Below are 26023 nucleotides of genomic sequence, written 5' to 3' on the forward strand. Positions count from 1 at the left end.
CATAGCATGAGGCGTTCCCCGAAGAACTTGTCATGTTTATTTGTTTTCAAAATCCCAAATAGCAAAGTGCATAACTGCTTTTAGAGCTTCAGATATTTAAATAGGCAAAAAGAAGCAACTAGTCTTGTTTCTATATACTGGAGTAGAGTATAATGACTAATTAGCATTTATTGATCACCTACTATGTGCTGGGCTGGCAATTAAACCCCATGCTTGGTAGGCTTTGTTTTATTTAGCACAATGACCCTAGAGGCAGACCGAATTTATTTTCTCCATTTATGGATAAAGAATTGGAAGTCCATGTTTGCTGGCCAATGTCAGCCACTTTGGGTGGGGCTGCCTCTCACTCATCTTCTGTCTTCCTGAGAGGTGACCTTGACCTGGGCACTGCCCAGAGCCTCTGCTGTCCCAGGGCAGGCCTATCCAGCAGTTGCCAAAAAGTCCTCCAGTGGTTGTCCAAGGTCATTTATCTGTAAGGACAAAACACACTGTTTGTATTTGCTGGAGAGAGAAGACTCTGGCAGCTTTCTGCTGGTATCCTGTATCCTTGTGGGCTAAGCAATAGCCTGGGCAGATAGATGCTATAGCTTCCCAAAGAGGAACATTTAGCCCAAATTATTAAGATCAGTATCAACATTTAATCTAATCTTAAGCATAAAATTTGCATCATAGAAAAAAGAGGATTTGCCCTGGATGATGTGGTTCAGTGGTTCAGTGGTCATGGCCGGCAGCTAGGTTATGTCAGCTGCCAGGGCTTCCAGAAGCAAGGAGAATCGGAATCAGTGTTGGCACATGGGAGGGTTTGAAAAGTGGCTGCTTGACCAAGGGTACATTCTGAATGAGATCGAAGAGAGAAAGGGGAGGATGGAAAGGCCTATTCACTGTTTCTTGACTTATATCTCTCAGCACTCGTCTGTTTTTCTTTCCACCTTTCAAGCAGAGCTAGAATATTTTATTCCATTTTTTTCCTAAATGATCTTTTGCTCTGCTTTGGGAGCTGACTTAATGCAAAGCTGGGAATGGAGATACCAAAACCAGAATCAGACAAAGCTAGGCATTTGTTTAGACATTGCAAGCTGCTTGCTCATTTCATACTCCAGGGTCTTCCCCAACCCCATGCTGGTGGACAGTGTTTGCTGAGAAAAATGAAGGCTCATCTTTTTTTTTTTTTGTAGTTTTTTTTTTGGTATGTGCCCCTAGCGGGAACCAAATCCAGGACTCTCTGGTCTGCAGGCTGACGCTCCAACCGCTGAGCCAAACCAGCCAGGGCATGAAGGCTCATCTCAATATTGATAGAATAAGAAAGTCATTTAAAATGTTTTCAAGGTTTTATGATGCCCTCATAAATTTAAAAAATTACACTTCCCCCCAAGCCTTTGATTAGAATGCCTTTCTAAAATGGAATCAATTTTCGTATATCTTCTTAGCATTAATTAAGATTAATTAGTTTAAAACTAAAATACCTCCAAGATTTCACTCTTTGAGTTTAATTAGAATAGTGAGTTCACAACAATAATAAACACCATTCTGTTCCATTTTGTCAAAGTACCCCAAGGTTTTACTTTGAGGTTGAAACTTTCACAGGGACAGAATAAAATGTCCTTTTGTTCTCAGAGGATTTGACTGAGGGTCAAGATAAGGAGAGGGGAGGAGAGGAGAGATGACAGATGGGATAAATATTTCTCATTTTGCCTTTTGTTGATTCATTTTCATGTCTTCAGAGCTCCCTGGGTCTTGCTGAAGGATCTTTGACTAGATTGTGAGTCCTGGGCCACTTGAGATATATTATCATCCCCTAGAGACTGATGAGCACTAAAAGCAATAGAGGTTCCCTTCCCTTCCTAGACAGGTAGACACTCTTGGAGATGGACCAAGTCTATTCATTGCCCAGAGCGGGAGAACTCTGCTTCTGAAACTCTCACTGCAAGACCCCTGGCCTCTCTTTTATCTTAAGTTAAATATCTTGGTAATCTTGCATAGTTCAAACATGACTTAGCAAGAAATACACTTTTATTTTTCTATGTGACTCGAGAACTTTTTTTTTTAATCCTCACCTGAGGATATGTTCACTGATCCCAGAGAGAGGAGAGAGAGAGAGAGAGAGAGAGAGAGAGAGAAACATCAGTTGGTTACTTTCCATATGTACTCTGACCAGGGATCAAACCCACAGCCTAGGTGTGTGCCCTGACCGGGAATCAAACCCACAACCTTTTGGTATACTCTCCAACCAATCAAGCCGCACTGGCCAGGGCTAGAGCTTTTTTAAAAAATTTTAATTAACTTATTTTTGTTACAGGTGTTTCTCCTTTTTTCCCCATTGACACCCTCCTCCTGTTCCTGCCCCCACCCCCCACCCCCAGCATTGTTGTTTATGTCCATTGGTTATGCTTAAATGCATAAGTTCTTTGATTTATCTCTTTCCTCCACCCACCCCTGCCCTAGTTTTTTCTTATTTAAAGTTGTGTGTATGTACATTGACATGGCAAGAAAAATAGGTGTATTAAACTAATTTCTAGTAATACTTGGACATTAGAAAGATCAAATATTTTGGTAAATTTGAAAAGAGGTCTATAGTAACCATATGAAAGCAGTAAAAAAAAGTAAATTGTGTGGGGGCATAAACATTGAAGGATGAGGCTTTTGTTAAACTGTTAAAGGAGTATCATGGGGTGGGGTGGGGGGGTGTTTGTCTGTTTTAGCCTGTTTGAGCTGCTATAACAGAATACCATGGATTGGGTGACTTATAAACAACAGGTTTATTGCTCACAGTTCTGGAGGCTGGAAGTCCAAGATCAGGGTGCCAGCCCCTCTTTGGGTTACAGACTTCTGTGTCCTCACATAGTAGAAAGGGTGAGGAAGCTCCCTTGGGTCTCTCTTATAAGGGCACTAATCCCATTTATGAGGGCTCCACCTCATGACCTAAGCACCTCCCAAAGGTCCTGCCTCCTGATACCATCACCTTGGGTATTAGTTGTTCCATGTATGAATTTCGGAGGGATGTAAACGTTCAGACCCTAGCATAGTCAGTCATATGGAGTCCTGAAGCTGGGCTCATCCCCAGCTACAGCTCAGCCTTCTAAGCCCAGGATCTTCTGGAGACTCTGGTGTAAGGTCTGCAGGCCTGAGTCATGTACAATGCCCAGCACCCACTTGGTGGCTTCAAGCCTTCCACCTCACTGAGGTTGGAGACCTGCCATTCCCCTGCAGGGGCCAGTGCTGTAGCTGTCAGGGGCCGGAGTAGACTTGGGAGGGCCCTGGAATTGGGACACAGGGATTCCATGGCTGAGGAATGGGATTGAGGACCAGGAGCTCCCTGAAGGGACTTTCGGGTTTGGGGTATACCATCTATGACTTGGTGACACCCACCTCCCTAAATCCAGATGAAGGTGCTGCCTTCTTTCCTAGGCCAGTGGGCAGACATCCATCTGCCTAGCTCTGGCCAAGTCCTCATTTCTTCTGCAAGACGTCTCATCCTGTCCCATCTGTGCAAGGACTTCCACTAGCATTTCTACCCTCTCCTGTGCCAGTTCCCTCCCCTTGAGTCCTGCCCATCACAGTACACACGTGCTGTTACTTCTTCCATTTCAGAAACCCTCTCTCAACTGGACTTCCCCTTCCAGATGCCCATCCATTTCTCTCTTTCTTGCAGAGACACCTTTAAGGAATTAACTGTTTCTTGCGTTTCCAGGTCCACAACTCTTGGTCTTTCTTGAACCCACTTCTATCTTTGTGACTTTTGCCTAATCATCACCTGGAACTGCTCTGTCACGGTCACATTGACCTCCACTTCACTGAATCTAGTGGTCAGTTCTCAGCCCCCACTTCACTTGGTGCTCAAGACACCACTTGCTCTTTCTTAATTGTTTGGCCTCCTCTTTTCAGGCTCCTTTGCTGGATTCCCTCTTGTTTAGGATCTCTAAATGGTGGATAGCCGAGGAGCCTAACCTCTTCTCTGCTGTTCCCTGATGAGCTCAGTCAGTCTCATGACTTCAAATAGGGCATCTATACACTGATGGCTCCAGCCCACATCCTCTATATACTGCTAGCTCCTGCCCATGTCATCTAAAAAACGCTGGCTCCAGCCCACAGCCTCTATACACTGATGGCTCCAGCCCACAGCCTCTATACACTGATGGCTCCAGCCCACATCCTCTGTACACTGATGACCCAGCTTGTGTCATTTATACACTGATGGCTCCAGCCCACATTCTCTATATACTGATCTAGCTTACTTCTTGCCCCTCATACCCTTATTCATATATCTACCTGCTTCCTCAGCATCCCAACTTGGGTGTCTAAGAGCCTCTCACACCTCACACCCTGCCCTGGCCAGTGTGGCTTGGTCAGTTGGAGCGTCCTCCCATACACCAAAAGGTGGCGGGTTAGATTCCCTGTCAGGGCACATGCCCAGGTTGCAGGTTCAATCCCTGGTTGGGGTATGTGCGGGAGGCAGCCAATCGATGTTTTCTCTCTCACATCAATGTTTCTCTCTCTCTAAAATCAATAAAAAATAAATAAAACTCAACTCCTCAGCCTTATTTCTTCTGCCATTTTCCTGACCTCATTTTTTCAGTTGCCAAAAACCTTTGAGATATTCTTGACTCTGTTATCTCACACTCCATATCCAACCATCAGCAAATCCTGTGATTCCATCTTCAGGATTTATCCAGAATCTACCCTTCCATGGCTGTTTCCCAGGACAGGCCATGTCTCTCATCTGGATTATCATATTAGTCTCCTAACTGTTCTCTCTGCTTTCACCCTTTTTCTTCTTTTCCTGTTCTCAACCAACGGCCAGAAGGACCTGGTTAAAACACAAGTCAAATTCCTGGACTAAGCCATGGCCGGTTTGGCTCAGCGGTAGAGTGTCGGTCCATGGACCAATGAGTCGCGGGTTTGATTCCGGCCAAGGGCACATACATACCTCGGTTGTGGTTCGTCCCTGGCCCTGGTCGGGGTCATGCAGGAGGCAACCAGTCCATGTGTCCCTCTCACGTCGATGTTTCTCTCTCTCCCCCTTTCCCTTCCTCTCTCCCCCTCCCATTCTGTATGAAGATAAATGGAAAAATATCCTCAGATGAGGATTAAAAAAAAAAAATCCTGGGCTCAAACCCTGTGATCACTTTCGCTTCACTATGAGCAAAAGCCACAGTTCATATGATAGTCTGCATGGACCTTTTCTTCTCTTTGTCTCCTGGTTCACTCAGCTGTAGTCACCAGTCAGGCATGGTCCTACCTCAAGGCCTTTGCACTAGCTATTCCCTCCACTGGAATGTTGTCTCCTCCACTGGAACACTCTTTCTCTAGATGTCTGAAGGGCTCTGCCCCTCATTTTCCTCATCTCTTTAATGAATCTCCTCAGGGAGGCATGTGATACAACCTTTAAAAAATTATAACCCCACCCACCCAGCACTCCTTATCCCTACTCTACTTTTCCCTTTGGCGCCTATTACCATCTGACATGTTACATATTTTTCTTATTTATTTTGTTAACTGCCTATAACCTCCACCACTCCACCCTACCCCACCCGCTCACTATCCACTAGAATAAAAGCTCTATGAGGGAAGGAATTGTGTCTGTTTTTATTACTGGCCAATGCCTGGCTCATGCTAGGCAGCCAGTAAGTATTTTTTTAATTTGAGATCAGTGAATAATGTGAGTAGGATCCTCGCATCAATCCTCTGTCAGAGATGGAATTTGGAGTCTTCACAGCTGCATGTTAGAGCCTCCCTTCAAATGGGGAGTCCAGGCAGAATCATCAGTGTCCCCAAGGCAGTGCCCAAGCAGTGACTTCCATGGTTTTGGCTGCTGGTGGTCTCACCTCCAGCCTTAGAGACATGTCACCTTCCATGTTACTGCTTCGTCATTGGTTAGTGGCCCAAGAATCTGGCTTCAAATTCCTCATGTTCCTGGAGCCCAGGTTCAGATTCTAACAGCATGGCATTCACTTCCCTTCTTCTCGGGGAGCCATGCTGACTCCCTCCTGTTTATTTTAAGATCAACTCCTGGAGGCTATCTTAAGAAAACAAAGTTTTGTGCACTGATTGTGTCTATCTCAAAGGCCATGTTTTGTCGTGTGCTTTTATATTTAAGATGTGGACCCCTTGCGGCTGTAGCTGTATGTTTCCCATTCTGTCAAAATGTTTTACAATCTTTGGACTTACCCCCCACCCCTGCAAATAAGACCATCCACTTAGATCTCTATGCTCCCCTTGTAAGATGGGGTGCTGCCCGCTCCCTGTGCCAGTTCCAAAGCCACAGAGAACCCGTGCACAGCCTGCATTGTTCTGGACAGAGCCAAGGCTGTGTGCTTTCAGTTTAACTTGTTTTTGTTTTGTTTTTCCTGTGGGTCAAGGTTGGCCAATGCTAGGGACCTCCCTGCCGCCTCTTTCTGGGGCTGTGTGTCCCTGTGCCTCTCTCCATCTGGGCGCCTCTGTTGTGGCCTGGCTTCCTCTTCCAAGAGTCCTCCCCTTTGAGTGGGGCAGGAAGAGCAGGCAAAGGGACTCCAGATGCTGTAAGTTCCTTCCGGCAAAATCCCAGAAGGCATTTCTAATGCTGAGTCAAAGATTCAGTTTGCACCTATTTTGTATGTACATGATGTTTTCAAAAGTTTTTTTTAATTAGGAGCTATTTTTCTTACTTTTTTTTTCCCAAATAGTTTAATCCCCAGATTGTTTTAGTTTGTCTGATCACTACCCAGAAAACCCATGTGCAGCTATGACCTATCCCACACTGTTTGCTGGATGTTAAATAAATTCTTTCTTCTTGGAGAAAAAGGCACTTTCTCCTCTGGCACTAGGAAAGACTGAAGAAGTACCTCCTGTGATGCTTATGCAGGCAGAGTTGGTCCTTCTTGGGTTTTGTTATTTCAGAACAAATATGGTAAACTGTTTTCTCCTCGGTTACTATAGAGAAGAGATTATTTGCCTTTCTCTTAGGGCTTCTGAAAATAATAGATTACATATTTGGGAGGGTTTTTTTTTAGATCTGGTTAATGTGAGATAGAGAGGATTGCTCCTGGGATGACATTGTTTGGTTTGGGAAGTATTCTCCTGGTTGCCCAGCAACAGGCTCTTGGAGACGGGAGTGGACTCCGTTGTCCCTGGCAACCGTTGTTACTCAGCAAACAATGAGGGCCGGGAAGCAGCTCCAGGACTGCAGACTCCTGGGCTTTAATTGAACATCTGCATATATTTTTCTCTGATGAAATTATGTTTGTGTTTGATCTGCCATGACAGGTAGAGCTGAGTCCACCTGGGGTCTAACTCAGAAGAAAGCATATTGTCATGTTAACATCTCATCCTGTATATAAACTAAGAGGAGATGTTGGGGGGAAAAAACTTATAGCCATTTAAATCTGTCCTAGACTGCTCTCAACTGGTGACATATTTCAGTTTTAAGTGGAATTTCTTTTTTGATCCATTTCCTTGTGTTTATAAAATCATTACCAGGCCAAGCTACTACTGTAGTTCCCTGGTGAGACGCAACTTCTGGAGCGCTTTTCAGCACAATGTTTTCATTGCTGCTGCCCAAGAATATTAGAAAAGCCAGGAGTTGAACCCTGACAGCTCACACATAAATACATTCACATGTAGGGCTGGCTGATGATGGAAACTGAACCCAGAACCTTCTGGTTCTTCAGTATTCCACTGAAGAAGTTGTTGACCTTCAGGGGAACATGTATATTATATTAGGGGAAGCAGGTGTGTTCCTACTAACAGGGGAGTGGAAAGCCCTTACCCTGTTAATGGGCACTTTGCAGCCACAGGATGGAGTTTGATCAAAACAGTGTCACTCCCCCACCTCCTCCTGGGCCAGCCAGAGATAGTGATTGTTTACCAGGGCTTGTTGCTTAGGTAAACACTGCCCCTGAACTTCATTCAAAGCCAGTGACACATTTCTTTCCCTCCTCTCAGCACTGCCCCCGCCCCTGCCCACCAACCAGGGCTATAAATTGAGAAATGTTAGGCAGTACAGGTTTTTGGTGGGGACTTGATCCTGCCTTATTCGCCTGGAGTGCAATCTGTCTGACTAATGCAGCAGCAACCGCAAAAGTGCCGCCTGTGTCAGAACACCGCAGCCGTGGTCAGTAAAACAGCTCTTTGGTGAGACTTGCTTTAGCTGTGTGGATATTCTTCTTCTTCTTTTTTTAAAGGGCAGTTCACCCTATAGCTTCGAGAAAATTTTCATTGCACTTCCTTGCCAACATTCCAGCTAACATCTTGGGACGATTTAAAATATCTGAACAAGTTTCCCAACTGTCTTTTGCAGCCAAAACTTATAATAGGGTATCATTGTGTTTTACATCAGGTAAAAGCAAACTTGGGGGCGGGGAGAGCAAGCTCTTTAGCCACCAGTCCTGCCTGTTAGACGCAGAAATTAATACAGTGAGTGTTGCTGGAATCAGCATGAATTCTGACTTATTGAAGACTCTCCAGAAGATTTGTTCTGATCCATGATCCTTCCTGCAGCCTGTTGCAGAGGGTAGTTGTAGATCACTAAGTACTGAAAAAGATAAATCCTTCCAATAGAAATGCTACTCTGCATTCCAGAAAACTATTTCATACCCAGTCCCAGTGTGGGAAGTCATTTTTCAGGAATTGTTGCCTCATTTTAAAGTGTTCTTTTAAATGGATTATTTTTCAAATTTCCCATGGAAATACTTTGCCCACATCAGACTTTGTAGCTTGGGCCAACTACTTACCATCTTTGGGTGAAAGAGCTGGACTGGGTGATATGTAAGGGCCCTTCCAGGGCTGTGATTTCAAGAAGTTCTTGATTCTTAGTGGGGCCATTTCTCCACATTTTAAATTTCAGAGTAAAGTGATGACAGGAGGGGCGGTAGGGGATAAACCGAAAGGTCCTGTGTGCGATGTTGGTAGGACAAAGGAAGTCAGCCTCCTCTTTGCCTGAATCAGTCGTGGAGGTACAGCCCATCACCCATGGTCATTACTTGTCCCTAGGGATGGCGGTGGGGAACAGGACAGGCAGTCCTGCCCTATGCCAGGTTATCACCAGGCTCAGAACCCAGAAGATGCTATCAAGGAAGAAGCTCCTGCCTGTCCCTTGTTATCTTGCCTTGTTCCTTCTCCACCCTCGGGCTGTCTGGGCCACTCTGAATACTTGGGGGGTGGGATAGGAAGGGATGAGTTAAGATAGCCTCCAGCCTGGCGTCAGGCAACCTCCCAGGCTGTCCACATTTTCACCAGCTTCATACATTCCCCACCTGCTGGAGAGTGCAGAAGGGGGGGGGGGGGGGATAGAAACCAGGGTACAAGTGAGAGGGAAAGAAAGGTTGCTAACAGGATGAAGTATAATCCAAAAGCAGGACACCGATGAAACTGCGCCCCAGAACCTGGAGCCAAGGACCCATAACTGGCTGAAGGTGGAGGCCAGTGTTCAGTACTGTGTGGGGAGTGTAGGTGGGCAGCCCTGAGCAGCAGGTACCTCATACTCCTGTTCACTGCAAAATATTTCTGGAGGATCATTATGGGGAACATGCTTGGGGCCAGGAGTGGGGAGAGAAATCTGGGAGGTGGTCAGAAGGGTGACTAGGACCTAGACTTGGTTTCCACAAGGAGGCCTGGCTGGTCCCAAAGCCAAATATGTGAACAACTGTGTGATAGGAAGCAGAATCAAGGGCACCAAGCAAGAAGAATGGTTTGGCCAATTGGAAATGCCATGTGTAATGAGCCCATGGCCTTGGACCAGTAGTGGGTGATCCTGTCTCCCAGGGGACACTATTGGGCAAGGTGTGGAAACGTGTTGTTGTCATGACTGGGGGAGAGAGAAGATGCTCCTGGCATTGAGTAGTTGGGGGCCAGGGATGCTGCTCAACACCCTACAGTGCCCAGGATAGCCCCCCAGAGAATGATCTGGCCCCAAAGTCTGTATTGTCAAGTCTGAGAAACCCTGGTTTAGAGCTGTGCTTCTCAAACTTGACTGTAATACAGATCTCCTGGGAATTGTGTTAAAATGCAGGTTAGGCCCTGTCCAGTTTGACTCAGTGGTTAGAGCATCGGCCCTCAGACCAATGAGTCGCGGGTTCGATTCCAGTCAAGGACACGTACCTTGACCCTGGTCAGGGTCATGCAGGAGGCAACCAGTCGATGTGTCCCTCTCACGTCAATGTTTCTCTCTCTCCTTTCCTCCCTTCCTCCTACTCTATCTGAAGATAAATAGAAAAATATCCTCGGGTGAGGATTAAAAAAAATTTAGGTTAGAATTTATGAGCAGCCCCAGAAAAGGCAGAGCAGTGCCTCTCAGCCATGCCTGACTTTGCCCTCCATGGATATTGGGCTACGTCTCAAAACTTCTGTGCTTTGTCACAGCTGGGTAATGGGTGTTGCTGGCATCAAGTGGTAGAGGCCAGGGATGCTGCTCAGCTCCCTAAAGTGCCCAGAATGGCCCCAGAACTGAATGTCCACTGTGCTGAGGTCAGGAAAGCTGCACTGGACAATGAGGTGATTTGACAGAGGGCTTTAATCACTGTTCATTGCCATGCTTTGGTCCATGTCGAAGCCACTGATCTGTTTCCCTGCCCCCTTGTCAACTGAACAGCCCTTCTCTTCTTAGCTGTAAGGGGCGGGTAGACTTTGAGGGACAGAGTGCTCTCTAGCCTGGCCTTGGCCTTCCTCTATGGGGTCACATTCTGGCAAGCTCCATTGTGGCTGTGGTACTGGTGGGGACACTTGTCTAACCTCGAGTGGCCCTCCATGCCAGAATTACTATCATCCTCCTTGTCAGTCTGGGTCTGGACCACCAGCGCTATGCTGGCTACCCTCGATTCTGCAAAGACGTCAAATTGTAGGTAGAGGCAGCACAGTACAGTGGTCCACACTCAGGTCCCATAGGCCTAGGCTCCGCACCTGGCGCATTGACTTTCACTTGGATTGAACTGGGGAGACCGGAGAGGTTGGGTAACCATCCTAGTTAAACAGTCAAAAATCAGAGGAAGCCTGGCTTTCTCCATAGAGTGACAGTTAATGCATATACAGGTGAATGGGTATGCAGGGCAGAGGGGAGGGTCACAGGAGACACAGCATGCCCATGTGGAGAGGGGATGTGGGCACATGTGCTCACAAGGTTCGGAGAGGGACATAGAGAACAAATGGTGTCAGCCTCCAGGGGTAGGAGTAAAAGCAGGTGTTGAATGTGCACAGTTAGTCAGGCGATCAACCTGGGATGTAATCATTCCGAACTAGCACACCATTTGGGCAACTCTTGTGGGAAAAGACAGTGATTGTTCGGGTCATTATTTGCAAGTTCTCTTCAGTTGCAAGAATGAAAAAGCGCCATTTCTTTCTTTTTTTTTTTATCCTTATCCGAGGATATTTTTCCATTTTTGTTCAGCTAGAGTGGGAGGGAGGAAAGGGGGGGGGGGGGGGAGAGAGAGAGAGAGAAACATCAACATGAAAGGGACACATTGAGTGGCTGCCACCCGCACGACCCAACCAGGGCCGGGGACAAACTGCAACCGAGGTACGCGCCCTTAGCAGGAACCAAACCCAGGTCTCTCTGGACCGCAGGCCAACGAAAAAGCGCCATTTCTTAACCGAACCAGACAGGGCAGGGACATGTGTGGGTCCCACCAGATTCATGTAACTCATTCAGTGAGTCCTGTCAGTCCCTTCAGAGCTCCAGTGACATATGTAAGCCCTGGAGACTCTTCAAGCAAAACACAGAACTCCTGTTTTTGTTTTTGTTTTTATCATCCTCACCAGAGGACATTTTTCCATTTTTTGTTCAGGTAGAGTGGGAGGGAAAGAGAGGAAGAGTGAGAGAGAAACATCTATGTGAAAGGGACACATCGAGTGGTCGCCACCCGCACAACCAACCAAGGCCGGGGACAAACTGCAACCGAGGTACGTGCCCTTAGCGGGAACCAAACCCGGGTCTCTCCGGACCGCAGGCCGATGCTCTAACCGCTGAGCCAAACCGGCCAGGGCCTGTTTTTGTTTTGAATTCTCTTTGACGTAGGGTTGAGAAACAATTCATCTGAGAAGGAAACAGGGCTCTGTGTAGTACAGACAGTAGGATACTTGGGGGTCTTTACAAACTTGTGCCTCTTTCTATTAAAAGAAGAAATCCTGGTGCAAATCTAGCTCTGCCCCTTTCTTGCTGTATTGATGGCCTTCAGCTCATTGCCAGACCTCTCTGAGCCTTGGTCTGTCTGTTGTTTCTAAAATAGGGGTGATAATGGAATAGCCTCCTCAGAACTAAGTAGGAACACACATGTAACGCACTTAGCCCAGAGTCTGGCACACAATCATTGCCAGGGTGATTGCTGCCACCACCATCACTGTGATTGTCTTTGGGGTCCTTGACCCTTTTTTATAATCCTCACCCGAGGACATTTTTTGTTGTTGTTGTTCAGATAGAGTGGGAGTGAGAGAGAGAGAAACATCAACGTGAAAGGAACACATCGAGTGGCTGCCACCTGCACAACCCAACCAAGGCCGGGGACAAACTGCAACCAAGGTATGTGCCCTTAGCGGGAACCGAACCCAGGTCTCTCTAGACCGCAGGCCGACGCTCTAACCACTGAGCAAAACTGGCCAGGGCTTGACCCTGCCTTTTCACTTGGTCATACAGATGATCCTTGAACAACATGGGGATTAGGGGTGCCAATTGTCCCCCCACAGTCAAAAATCCACATATAAGTTTGACCTCCTTAAAAGTTAACTACTAATAGCCTACTACTCTGGACTGTGAGCCTTACTGATAACATAAACTGTGGAGTAATACATATTTTATATGTTCTGTGTCAACAATTTTCAACCTTTTTATCTCATGGCACACATAAACTAATTACTAAAATTCTGTGGCACACCAAAATATATATTTTTTGCAGATCTGACAAAAAAATAGGTATAATTTTGATTCATTCACACCAGACGGCTATTGTTGTATTGGTTGTCATTTATTTCGACAATCTAAGGGAAAAGAGTCAGTGCCCTGACTAAATAGTCAGATATTGCATGTTTTAAAAGATCTTGTGACACACCCATTGAAAATTGCTGTTCTATGTATTATATACTCTATTTTTAGAATGAAGTGAGCTAGAGAAAATGTTATTAAGAAAATCATACTGGTCATTTGCCAAGGCAAGTTCAAATTGTTGTAAATTTCCAAAAAAATGTCCCAGTATATTTATTGAAAAAAAAAAATCCATTAGCGTAGTCAGTTTTGCTCAGTGGTTAAAGCATTGACCTGCAGACCAGTGAGTCGTGGAATTGATTCTGGTCAAGGGCATGTACTTCAGTTGCAGTTCATCCCTGCCCTGGTCTGTCTGTCTGTCTGTCTGTCTCTCTCTCTCTCTCTCTCTCTCTCCCCCCCTCTCCCTCTCTCCCTCTCCCTCTCTCTCTCCCTCCCTCCTACTCTATCTGAAGATAGAAAAATGTCCTCAGGTGAGGATTTTTAAAAAATCCACATATAAGTGGAGCTGCACAGTTCAAACCATGTTGTTCAGGGGTCGGCTGTACTTATTTCTGGAGCACTCAGGTCAGGTGGCAAGTCCAGTACATCATTCCACTTCATCCTCCCCACCCCTTTTGTAGATGAAGAAACTAAGGCCATGGCCCCAGCAAGTGGTGGAGCTGAGATTTGAACTTGACTGTGTCTGAATCCAAAGTCGATGCTGCCCCTCCTCCTCCCTGCCCAGCTGGACACACTCACCTCAGCATGTGTTCAAAAGTCGAGTTTCTTATTTAGGCTGTTAAGTCTTTTCCCTGATGGAACTAAGATCCAGTGGCAGGTTGGAAGGAGAACCAGGTGTCCCTTTTTTTGAAGCACTCCACAGAGCAGGGCTCTCAGGCTGGCTGGATGTCAACAGTCTTCAAGTCAGAAGGTCTGGATTTCCCAAAGTAGTCTACGCTGTCCCATAATGTGAAGGGCACTCCTGAACCATCTAGCGCATGACACTCAACCTCCTCAAGGGCCACAGACCCTTGACCTGAGAATGTCTCGGACCCCCATCTTGGTAGTAGCCCTTGATTTGGAATATGCATCCACTCTGGAGGCAGGTCCAGACGTCCAGGTGTGTGACGAGGAGGCAGGGACTGCACTAGATCTCTGAGGGGTGGTATCCAATGCAGACAGCAGGGCAGGGTCACCAGATGGATGTGGCCAAAGGAGATGCCCAGTGGCCGAGGAAATGCAGAAGTGATAAGTTTAGGGGAAAGAAATTCTCTTTTGGATATGTTGTGACACCTGAGGGGCACCCAGATCTGGGAGGCAGCTGGAAATGGAACCTGGAGCTGGACAGGTGGGTGGTGTTGGAAGTTGAAGTGCAGGGTAACAGAGTTGGAGGAGGGAAGGACTGAGAGTGGGCTGTGGGCCAGAGGGGCCAAAGCAACGGGCTTGAGAAGGCATCCTCAGAGAGAAAAAGAGACCAGAAACAAGAGGACAAAAATTCAAGGAGCAGCACCAGACATTATGGAGAGGTCAAGTTCATATGAGCCTGGAAACTGGCCACTAAGACCTCGGTTGGGGAGAACCAAGGGGCTGTCATGAGAACATGGAGGGAAGAACATGAGATGGAGGCAGAGATGCCAAAACAACACAGGCTCTCTCATCAGACCCTGAACCAGCAAAGGAACTAAGGCATGGGGTCATGGTGGACGTGACTTTAGGATGGTGTGATAGAACGTGCTGTGAGCTACAAGAATGGGGCTTGAGCCCTGGCCAGTTTAGCTCAGTGGTTAGAGCGTCGGCCTGCAGACCAGAGAGACCCGGGTTTGGTTCCCGCTAAGGGCATGTACCTCGGTTGCAGTTTGTCCCTGGCCCCAGTTGGGGTCATGAAGGTGGCGACCACTCGATGTGTCTCTCTCACATCGATGTTTCTCTCTCTCTCTTCCTCTCTCCCTCCTGCTCTATCTGATGATAAATACAAAAAGAAAATAAAATAAAAAATAAAAATAAAGAATGGGGCCTGAGCAGAAGGCAGAGGCCAACCTGGTCAGTGGGTCCTCTGTGGAAATGGAGGCTCTGGGACCCACACCCACCCTGGGTCATAGTTCTAGGAAGGGCCAGAGAGGAATAAGTTCTGCCGATCTCTGTCACACCACACTACTTTGCCATTGTAGCAGGAAAGCTGCCATAGACAACCTGTGATGGGTCCTGAGGATTCTAGGGAGAGAGGAGTAGAAATGTTGGGGTCAGGCTCTGGGTGCATGGAGGGATGTAGACTGAGGGGAAGGGACAAAGGTCATGGGGGAATTTTGCAATGGGGTGTGGGGCTGAGAGCTGGGGAGAAGAGACTGTGTCAGAAAATGGGTGACGGGAGTTTACAATTTTAGAGCCAAATCCCAGGATGAAGAAGTTCTCTATGGAGAAAAACGTGTATTCTAATATTTTCTCCCATAGGCACATGTGCAAATATGTAAACATAGATACCTGCCTCCTTTTATTATAAGAATCACTGATTTTTCCCTATTGGGACTAGTTAACATTCAATTTAATAGAAAAATGTCTAGAGTAAGAACATGGCAACAGGGTCTTCTCAGTGGTTTTGACAATTTTTCTCATATTAGCCTGTTGTACGTATGTACATGCATGTGTGTTTTGTGTACACATGTTTGTGTATATGCATGGTTTCTGTGTACATGCTTGAGTATGAGTATGTGTACACATATATATGTGTGTGTGTGTATGCATTGTGTGTTTTGTGTGTGCACATGTGTGTTGGTATGCATGTTTATATGTACATGTATGGGCATGTGTTTACGAGCCTGTATATCTTGTGTGTGTGCGTGTGTTTGCATGTACATGTTTGTGTATGTATGTGAGTGTATATGCATGTGTTTGTGTGTGTGTGTTCTGTACATGTATGTATGGTTTGTGTGTACTTGTATGAGTGTACAACACTTTTCTTGCCTGCTCTCCCAGCACAAAAAAGCAGCTAACAGTTGATTTTCCTTTTAGCACCCAGTTCCCATTCCCTCTGATGTGATGAACTTTGGGGCACCCACCCCCAACCTGAGGAGAATTTTTCTTTCCTGAATACTAAATCTTGTGGTGTTTAAGTTTTCACTAATTAGAGCTGGTATCAGGAGCCTACCTAAAACATTTACAGGGTGGAGATGTCAGTGAAGGTTTATTCCCTGAATACATGACATTGTCACTTGCAACTAAAATCAGATCACATCTACAATGGGGTAACCAGACCTTAACTTGGACAATTTAAAGTAGTCAAATATTATTTAAGAGAGAAGTAAGAGAGTGCTCCCATTAGGACTGGAGGAAAGGCAACTGTCCCATGTGATCAAGGATGACAACCTGTGATTTCAGGGGCTGACTGGAGCCTGGCTGCCTCCTGCCTCAAGCCCTTTGGATAGACAACCAGTTTCCAGGGCTCAGGCCTGATTTTCTGTTGGAGAAATAGAGAATGTTTGGCTATAGAGAAGAAAACAGGAACAGATGCCCAGTTCTTACCAAAAAATAAAGGAATTTGAACTCTGAAGAACTTTATTCCAGAGAAACTCAGGGCCAGCGCTGATCCTTCAAAGTCCACTGCTGCAAAAGAAAAAATTTAAGAATTGTTGGAGGAATGACAGGATGCCCAGAAGGTTTAGGCAAAGAAGGACTAATGGGTCGCCCTTACTGGGAGTTGGAATTTGATATTCTTGGAAATGATAGGGAGCCTTTAAAGGACCCCTCGTTTTTTCCCCCTCTAATTCCACTCTCCTTGTCTGGCAGAATTGTAACAATTTGGTGTCCAGGTCACTAGAGTCCCTTCTTTGTTGTTCTTAACCTGTCAACAAGTTCATTTCACTCAAGAGCCATTTATGCAGCTCATTTCTCAGACAGTTCATGTTTATTTAGAATAGTGGTTTTCATTCAGGGCACTCTTGCCCTCCAGGCGACATTCGGCAGTGTCTGGAGACTCAGGGGGGCTGCTCCTGGGGGCCAAGGATGCCTCTCAGCACCCCATTGTACCAGGACAGAGAATGTCAGCCTGAGACCCCTGTGTTAATGTCTGCTGGATATGTTGGGAGTGATCCAAAGTGAGAAAATACATGGTTTCTATCATCATGGACTCTGAAAGCATTCACTTTTCAGCAAGGAGACACAGACACTTAGTTCCTCAAACTAAGTTCAAGTCTCCTCTCGATGTCTAGAGCCGAGCAGGGCTATGGTGAGTGCTGGGTAGGCGCCTCATGCAATCAGGGACAGTTAAGACAGAACCTAAACCACAGAATACTTGCTCCTTCGACCTGGACTCAGATTGAAGGGGGTCCAAGAGAAGGAATGGACCTGAATTTTCTGGTCACTGGAATAACACTGGAATATCAGTACAAGTGTTAGGCAGAACCAGGGTTTGGAAGAACACTTGAGAGTGTTCTAGATTTGTTGCTTCTTCATAGGGAAGAAATTAGTTGCTTTTTGGGAAAAATAAACTCTGGTGCCATCCAGATGCCACCAGGTACCAGGAGAGCATGAACATTGGCCTGAGGAGACCCGTGTCTCTCCCCAAAGTGAAAGTAAGAGGCTGTGAGTCTCTCCAAAGTGGAAGTTAATTAGCCAATCAGAATGAAGGGAACTAAAAATATTTGTGTGCTTTTCCCTAATTACCCAAAGATGACCAATGTTTTCTAAATATCTGTCAGAACTTTGTAAGGCAGGTGATCACTGCACTTGGCCTATGGAAGAACAGAAATAAAAGGAGATTGCTTCAGGTCCTGGTGAGTCAGTGTCAGGCCAGGAACGGGCCCAGAAATTGCCCTCAGCATTTCCTGCATTTCCTTTCCTGTCATTACTGGTTACTAAGTAACCAGAGTATTTTCCTGTAAACAGAAGTCTCTTTCCTTTGTGCCCAGGCAGATTCATTCATGGAGGACACAAACTAGGGCTGCTGACCATTGGTCTGCTGAGCCCCCTCACATACACTCACGAACCTCAGCACATGTCCTCACTGGTGGGTGTTCTTGGCAGCATTACCAGAAGGTCAGATGTGCCTTCTACACGCTGGTGCTGGCCCAGGAGGTTCCGGAAGCTGCAGCAATGACATTGTGCTTTCCCACTTAGTTTTTTATTCTGCTCTTATCTTGGACCAGATGACAAATAAAAAGTGCTCGGCTTATAAACAACACACCAAGGCATGTTTCTGAGCCACCAGGAGCTTTGGACTGACCTGGCCAGGCTGGGTCATATTTAAGGCCCCACTCCTTTGTATTGGCCGTGCTGAGGCCTCTGGACCCCAGTCTAGAGGGCCCACAGATGAAGGGAGACAGAGAAAGAATGCTTGGGTCTTCACCTTGGGAGGAAAAACAGGAAAGAGGACAAATGAATGTGACAGAGAACGAAACTGAATGGGTCCCAGTTCCTATCACGATTTCAAGTTCAGAGCAGAAAAACAGACATGCCCTCATACCTACGAGACTGCTTCTAGGGTGACCTTGATCACCAAGGTGCCTGACCTAGCTGAGCAGGAAAAAGGGGATTCCCAAACTTCATGTTGAATGTGGCCAATTGGTGTCCTTGTCCCGAAGTCAGCCACCTCCCTTCCCATGCTGCTCCTTCTACCAGCTGGAATAGCCTCACACCTTCTGGAAGGACCACTGAAACTACTACCGCTCTTTAAGGGCTGCTAGCATGGCAAACCAGCAATAAAACATTCTTGCACTGCCCTGACCAGGTGGCTCAGTTGTTGGAGCATCATCCAGTACACCAAAAGTTTTTGAGTTCAATTCCTGGCTGAGTGGTGAGCATCGGCCAGTGGACCAAAGGGTCTTGGGTTTGTTTCCCCGCCAAGGGCACATACCTGGGTTGCAGGTTTGATCCCTGGCTCCAGTTGGAGTCATGCGGGAGGCAGCCAATTGATGTCTCTCTCTCTCTCTCTCTCTCTCTCTCTCTCTCTCTCTCACCCTCGCTCCCTCCTTTCACTCTCTCTAAAATTAGTGGAAAAATATGCTTGGGTGAGGATTGAAAAAAGAGAGAGAAGAAAATAATACAGTCTTTTGTAATTACCCACATATTTATCATTTCAAATCATCTTTATTCCTTCTTGTAGATGCAAGTTCACAATCTGGCATATTTTCCTTCATCCCAAAGAACTTTCTTTTGCATTTTTTCATAGTGTAGGCAGCAAAATTTCTCAGGTTTTGTTTATCATAAAATGTCTTTATTTCATCTTTATTTTATGAATAGTTTTACTGGATATAGAATTCTGGGCAATAGGTTTCTTTTTCCCCAGCATGTTAATGATGTCATTCCATTGTCTTCTGGCCACCATTGTTACTGATGAGAGGTTGGTTGTCATCCATGCCATTTTCCCCCTGAATGTGTATAATTTTTCTCTGACTATAAATCTCTCTCTGTCTCTCTCTTTAATTGGTTTTCTTCTTATATATTCTTCCTGGAATTCATTGAGCCTCTTGGACCTGTAAGTCCAAATCTAAGTGATGTTTAGTAACTTCAAATACAGCCAAACCTCATTCTTTAATGTCTTCCATCTTGAACAGTTTGGTTCTCGACCTGACAACTCTTTCATGTTGATACATCAGCATTACAAAAAGCATCTCTCAGGCTGCAAAGAAAGGAGAGAATTTGAGTCAGTTTACCACTAAATCTCAGGTTGTTAACATTGTAGGAAATTGTGCTGTGAAATTTTCATCTTTTTTTTGCTTTTGTTGCTGGTTAAATGGATGATCAACACAATTTTAAAATATAAAGAGGCCATCAAGAGTGCTGATGTTGCCAAGAGTGTGAAATGCTCAGAAACAATGATCACAGGCTATTGAAGAGGCAGAAAAGTTGTTGCTGATTTGGATAAATGAAAAGCAGTTTTCCAATGACAGCATTTTGGGTGCAGTGATATGTGAAAAAGCGAAGATGCAGCATGCTAACATGAAAGGCCCCTCGGAACGAGTGCTGTGAGTGAGTCATTTAAGGAGGTGGTTTGATAAATTTTTAAAAAGAAGTGTTTGTTTACAGATTAAACAGTACATTGGACATGTATATAAGAAAGGTTAAAATGGAATCATTTAGGGTCTGGAATGAATTAATTCAATTTACATTATTTTTAATGGGAGAAAATGATTCGGTTTTTTAACAGATCACTTCTTGAACAGCCTTTGGGAACAAATTATGTTTGAGAACCGAGGTTCAACTCTATATTTTTCTTTCTCTCGCTTATTCTCTCCTTTTCTTCTGGCACTCCAGTTACATTAGACTGCTTGTTTATCTCTCTTCATCCCCCCCCCCCCCTTGGTTCTTTGGATTGGGTAAATCCTATTGATCTATCTTCAGTAGTCTTCCTTCTGCCATCTCTGATAACCAGCTGTTAAACACATCCAGTGAAATGTCCATTTCAGTTATTGTACTTTTCAGCTCCAGAATTTCTATTTGGTTCTTTTTATAGTTTCTCTTCCTTTGTTAAGATTCCCATATGTTCATTCATTGTGCATATAACATCCTTTAAGTTCTAGAGCATATTTTTAGTAGCTGCTTTATCTGCATCACCTGGATTGGTTTGCTTGAATTAACTCCTCCTTTTTTCCTTGAGTATGGATGACAATATCCTGTTTCTTTTCATAGCTCACAGTTTTTATTGGGTCCTGGAAATCATGAAAGATATGTTGTAATATATCTGGATTCTGCTGTATTTCCCTGACAGCATTTAAATTGGTTGGGTTGAAACTCTGTCACTTCTGCAGTGGACAGCAGCTGAAATCTTTCCTAAGTTTTTTTGTCGTCAAGCTGCTGGTTTTTCTCCAAGACCCCTTGGGTCTTCCCAACACATGTGTGGTTTAACGATTTGGGTGTGCTCTGTAGTTGGATCTGGAGCCTTACTCCCTCTGTGACTCTCTGTCTTCCAGGATCCCCCCTAACATTCTGAATTCTCTCCTCTGACACTTCAACACAGCAAGTTGCTGCCTTCTGCCTCCCTAGTGTTTGTGGATTGGGGTGTGCCCTCAGGGCCAAAAGCCACAGAGTCTCCGGTCTAACCTGTGACAGTGGCCTTTCAAGGGTGGACTCCTGGCAGTGTCTGCCTGCTTTGGTCAACCCTCCAGTGACTTTAAATAGTTATGTTTTTTAAAAAACATTTTGCCAATATTTTATCATTGTTAATCTGTAGGAGAGTTAGTCCAACCAATCTGCTCTACCATTACTGAAAGCCAGCACTCTGTTGCATGCCTTTTAAAAACCATTTTTAAAAAATCCTAAACTTGGATGTACTAAGAGCTATTGATTAATGGACCCGGATTTTTTTTTTTTAAATTTCAGAAAACTAGATCAGCTTCTGTGCAACCTACAACGTTATCTCAGGTAGGTAAGGAAGGATTTCATGCTGTCTGCAGACAGATGTGTTGTGTGTTAATATATTGAAGCAGCCAAGCTGGTGCACACAGTGTCTGTCAGTCTTTCTGTCCAATACTAGCATCAAGGGAGGTGTTCAGGGGGAGTAGAGCAGTCAGTCTCAAAAAGTCACTACATTTCACAAAATAGTTCCAGATATCCTAAAATAACCAGGTAGATTTTAAATTTTCTAAAACTTTATGAATGTATTTATATTTTCCATCTGTATTGCCTCTTGAAATATGAATGCCGTGTATTATTATCTGTTTCATAAAGCACTGTCAGAGATTCTCACTACCTGAAATGCTGGACAATTTTATATAATTCAATATCAGATATAATACTAAGAAGTTACTAAAATATTCATTTGATCAATATGTATCAACTGCCTGAGTTGTGCATGGCACTGAGGCATTACACCAAAATTATCTTATGGTATGCCCTGGTCCCTACTTGTCCCTTGTGTTCCTCATCATATAGACCACTGTTTGAGTTTCCTGGGCTGCCTTTCAAGGTAATACAAACGGGGTGCCTTGAAACAACAGAAATTTATCCTTTCACAGTTCTAGAGACTAGAAAGTGTTGGCATGGCTGTAATCCTTTAGGGCAGGAGCCTTCCTGCCTCTTCCAGCTTCTGGTGGCTCCCAGCAATCCTTGTTGTCTCTTGGCTGGTAGCTGCATCACCCCAGTCTCTGCCTCTGTCTTCATGTGGCCTTCCACCCTGTGTGTCCTTTCTTTTTCTTATAAGAACTCCATCATTGGATTTAGGGCCTACCCTAATCCAGTATGGTCTCATCTCAATCCTTACCTTGATTATATCTGCAAAGACACTATTTCTAAATAAGGTCACATTCTGAGATTCCAGGTGGATATGAATTTGGGGAGGCACAATTCAAACCACTACAACTCCCCGGTGATCTGTCCATTGTGCCCAAACTCTTTTTTTTTAATGTTTGGTTGTTTTTTTTTAATCCTCACCCGAGGACATTTTTGCATTTATCTTCAGATAGAGCAGGAGGGAGGAAGAGAGAGAGAAACATTGATGTGAGAGTGGCTGCCACCCACACGACCCCAACTGGGGCCGGGGACAAACTGCAACCGAGGCACGTGCCCTTAGCGGAACCAAACCCGGGACTGTCTGGTCTGTGGGCCGACGCTCTAACCGCTGAGCCAAACTGGCCAGGGCTGTGCCCAAACTCTTAAGGGCTGCACCTGGCTTCTGGAGTCCCAGGGTTTGGTGAATCAATGTGATTTCGTAAGCTTTAGAGCATCGTTGTTGTCATTTCAGAACAGTGTTTGATATTTCCATGTGTCTTTAGATGTTAGCAGCTCCGCCCGGCTGGTATGGCTCAGTGGTTGAGTGTTGACCCATGCACCAAGAGGTCACTGGTTCGATTCCTGGTCAGGACACATGCCTAGGTTGTGGGCCAAATCCCCAGTGGGGGGCTTGCAAGAGGCGGCCAATCAATATTCTCTCTCATTGATGTTTCTCTCTCCCCCTCTCCCTTCTTCTCTCTCTCTAAAATCAATAAAGAAAAAATATTTTAATGTTAGCAGCTTCCACCCTCCTAACAATCTGAGTTGCCCGCTGCAGCCCCCTTTAGTCCTGCCATATTGGTGAGCTATGCCCACAAGAACTATGCACTAGATCAAGGGCCTGTGGACCCCAAGGTTTTGAATCCAGATAGTGTAACTGTTCTACCCACCTTCCAAAACCACATTATTTTATCAAACCCATATTATGTGGACTGAGCACCAGCAACCATGCCCGTTGCCTGTTTTTGGGAATAAAGTTTTATTAGAACACAGCCAAGATCATTTGTTTACATGTCAGCAAAGGCTGCTGTTGTGCCACAATGGCAACATCTAGTGGTTGCAGCAGAGACTAAAAGACCAAAAGGTCTCTGGTTCTTTACAGCAAAAGTTTGCTGACCCTGGTCTAAGCAATATAAGCTGAACAGTGCAATAAACTCAGACAGTGCATAGTAAATAATGTGTTAAACCAGAGAACACATTAGCATAAAATGATATGGAATAAATTGTTTTTTGAAAGGTGTCTTCTGGCCACAGTAAGCTGAGCATGGATTCACCATCTATTCCCAATGCTCTCTCAGCTCTCCTTGCTTCAGTAAAGCTTCGACTTTGGAGCAAAATTATTTCTGCCTGTGGAACAAAGAACTGGTCTCATTGAAGTCAGCTTTCTCACTTTATTGCTACTGGGTTCTTTTCACAAAGAGTTCTAATCTACATATTTCCTCCTAGTGTTACTGAAATTACCCACTTCTTGGCTTCAAATGGGAACAAAGTGATATACAGTACGCAAATGATTGATTTAAATGTTAGGGAAAACTGTAAATAAGAGACCTCAATTAAGCAGTTTTCAACAGAATATTCCAAAGGTCAGTTCTGTCAGGAAGACAGAAAGTTGGAGACCCAGGAAATACAGGACTGGAAAGTCACAATCTGAAAAGTCACCTTCTGGAAGAAGCAAAGGAAGTAGGAGGTGCCAGTCATCACAGGGTGCTGGGGACATCTAGTGTTGAGAACTGAGTCGGGCTCACAGGAAACAAAAATGCCACAGACACAGACCATCCAGTGGCTCTCATGGTACCAAAGGCATTAGGGAAGGGGACTGGAGGAAGTGATGGAATGGTCTCCGTCAATAAAGATCAGATTAAACGAACACACTCAAATTCAAATCTACTTATTTATTTATTAAAATAAATAAATTATTTTATTGTTATAGTTTTTCTCTGCATTTAAATAAAAGGCTTCTTAAAAAAAATTCTATACTCATTCTTGCAGATGGGAACTCTCAGGGTGATAGAGAAACATAGAAAAGTTCTGGCACTATATCCTGGGCATTGTGATGGATGCTGTGCCATTCAGGCCTCCTCGTGAGTCAGGAGCCAGGAGACTCCACTTATAGGAGTGACATGCTCAGACCTGGGGCCTGGACAGGACAGGGACAGGATGGATGTGCCTGACCACAAAGCCACCTCCTTTCTCTGAAGTTTGTGTATTTCACTGCCTCTCAAATGCTTGCGGTAACCAGTTGTTTATTTTTAAATAAAGACAGTTTGACTTTCTGCATTTTATAGAATGGTTTTGTATCACTTGCCACTTTGTTCTGAACAAGCCTTTTTGTAGAGAATTTTTAAAACTACCTATGTGAAAGACGTGTGCATCTGGCCTTAAAGAAATACACTCTTACACTTTCTCACGGGCAAAGATCTCTAGGAACAGAAGGCAATTTTGACTTCTGCTGAAATTCCTGAGCACTTTTATTCTGCCCAGGACCAAGTGTTTCTTTACTCTCACGGTATATCACCTTTGTTCTCCCTAGGTCAGTGGTTCTCAACTGGGGGGCAGTTTTGCCCCCAGGGGACATTGAGCGATGTCTGAAGACATTTTTGGTTGTCATGACTTGGGGAGGGGGTAGTCCTTGCACTAGTGGGTGGGGTCCAGGAATGCTACTTAGCACCCTTTAGTGCCTCCCAGATAATGACTCAGCCCCATGTCACAGTGCTGAGGGAGAGAGGCCCTGCCCTAGGAGAATGCACTTGCCAAGCTCCCCAAGCAGTAGGCATCCACCAAGAGCTTTGACTTGCTAGGTAAATGAGTAAATGATTTCATGAGCCCTGAAAAGAGTTCAGCCAGATCAGCCTGGAACAGGGACAAGCAGTTATCCCCATCCTGCCACGGGGGAACTCTTGCAGGGCTACCTTTTTTTGGTTGAGAGTTGGAAGAACAGTCCCTGCCCCCCTCCTCTATCCCTTCCTGTGGAACCATTGTGCAACCTGTTCCCCATTTTTTACCTAGCCTGGCTGGATCCCTGCTCTGAACCTGGAAGGCTGTATGGAATTCCCACTTGCCTGTCCTGTCTGTGTCTGTGGTTGCCTATATGGGCTTCATGACTGCAGCCCTGCCCACTCATCCTTTCTCCTCCTCTCTTCAGAACTGAGCATGCAGAGTTCAGAAGGTGCAGCGGACTCACCAGCTTCTGTGGCTTTGTGTTCGTCAGCGGCTGCCCAGGCGCCTGTAGCCCAGCCAGTGCCAGCCTCCCCACAGGTAACAGACCAGCCCTGGAAGACCAGTGTGGCTGTTCTCCTGAACTGCCTTCTTAGCCCCAAGGCTACAGCTGTTGAAATAGCCACACCTTCTCTGTCTCCCCCACATCACGCTATTTGTTTAAAAGATCCCACCAAGGAATCGATGATAAAAACTCAAAAAGAAAGCACTCCCCTACCAAATCTGACTTAGTGTGTTCTTCTCTGTTTCTTTCTTTTTTTTAAAATCCTCACTGGAGTATGTTTTTCCATTGATTTTTTTCAACGGTTGGGAGAAAGGGAGAGAGAGAGAGAAAGAGAGAGAGAGATAAACATGGATGTGAGAGACACATTGATCAGTTGCCTCCCACACTACTCCAACCAGGGTCAGAGGCCAAACTGCAACCGAGGTACATGCCCTTGACCAGAATCGAACCCATGACTCTTTGGTCTGTGGGTCAGCACTTTAACTGCTGAGTCAAACTGGCCCAGGGCATTGTTCTCTCTTTTAAGGGAAATTTTCTTCTACCTTGGAAATGATCCTTTTACACAGAAAGACTTGATGGATAAAGTAAAAGATAAGTGAAAATTCTCTGCATTTGGTTAAAAATTGAATCTAGCATTAGAATGGATATACTTAAAATTTGTGGAAAGAATTTTTACAATAAGTCTC

General features: G+C 45.2%; 1 protein-coding gene across 2 annotated transcripts in view; it reads left to right on the forward strand.

Moving 5' to 3' along the window:
- The window catches only part of RFX2 (regulatory factor X2), a 95957-nt gene that overhangs the window by 23020 nt on the left and 46914 nt on the right, over positions 1-26023 (forward strand). For both annotated transcript variants that reach the window (XM_036240348.1, XM_036240349.1), the window contains exon 2: positions 25260-25372. In XM_036240348.1, coding sequence (XP_036096241.1) covers positions 25268-25372 — 105 coding nt within the window. In that variant the 5' untranslated portion in view covers positions 25260-25267. The remainder of the gene's footprint in view (positions 1-25259; positions 25373-26023) is intronic.

This window comes from Molossus molossus, unplaced genomic scaffold, assembly GCF_014108415.1.
Source record: "Molossus molossus isolate mMolMol1 unplaced genomic scaffold, mMolMol1.p scaffold_m16_p_4, whole genome shotgun sequence".
NCBI lineage: Eukaryota > Metazoa > Chordata > Mammalia > Chiroptera > Molossidae > Molossus > Molossus molossus.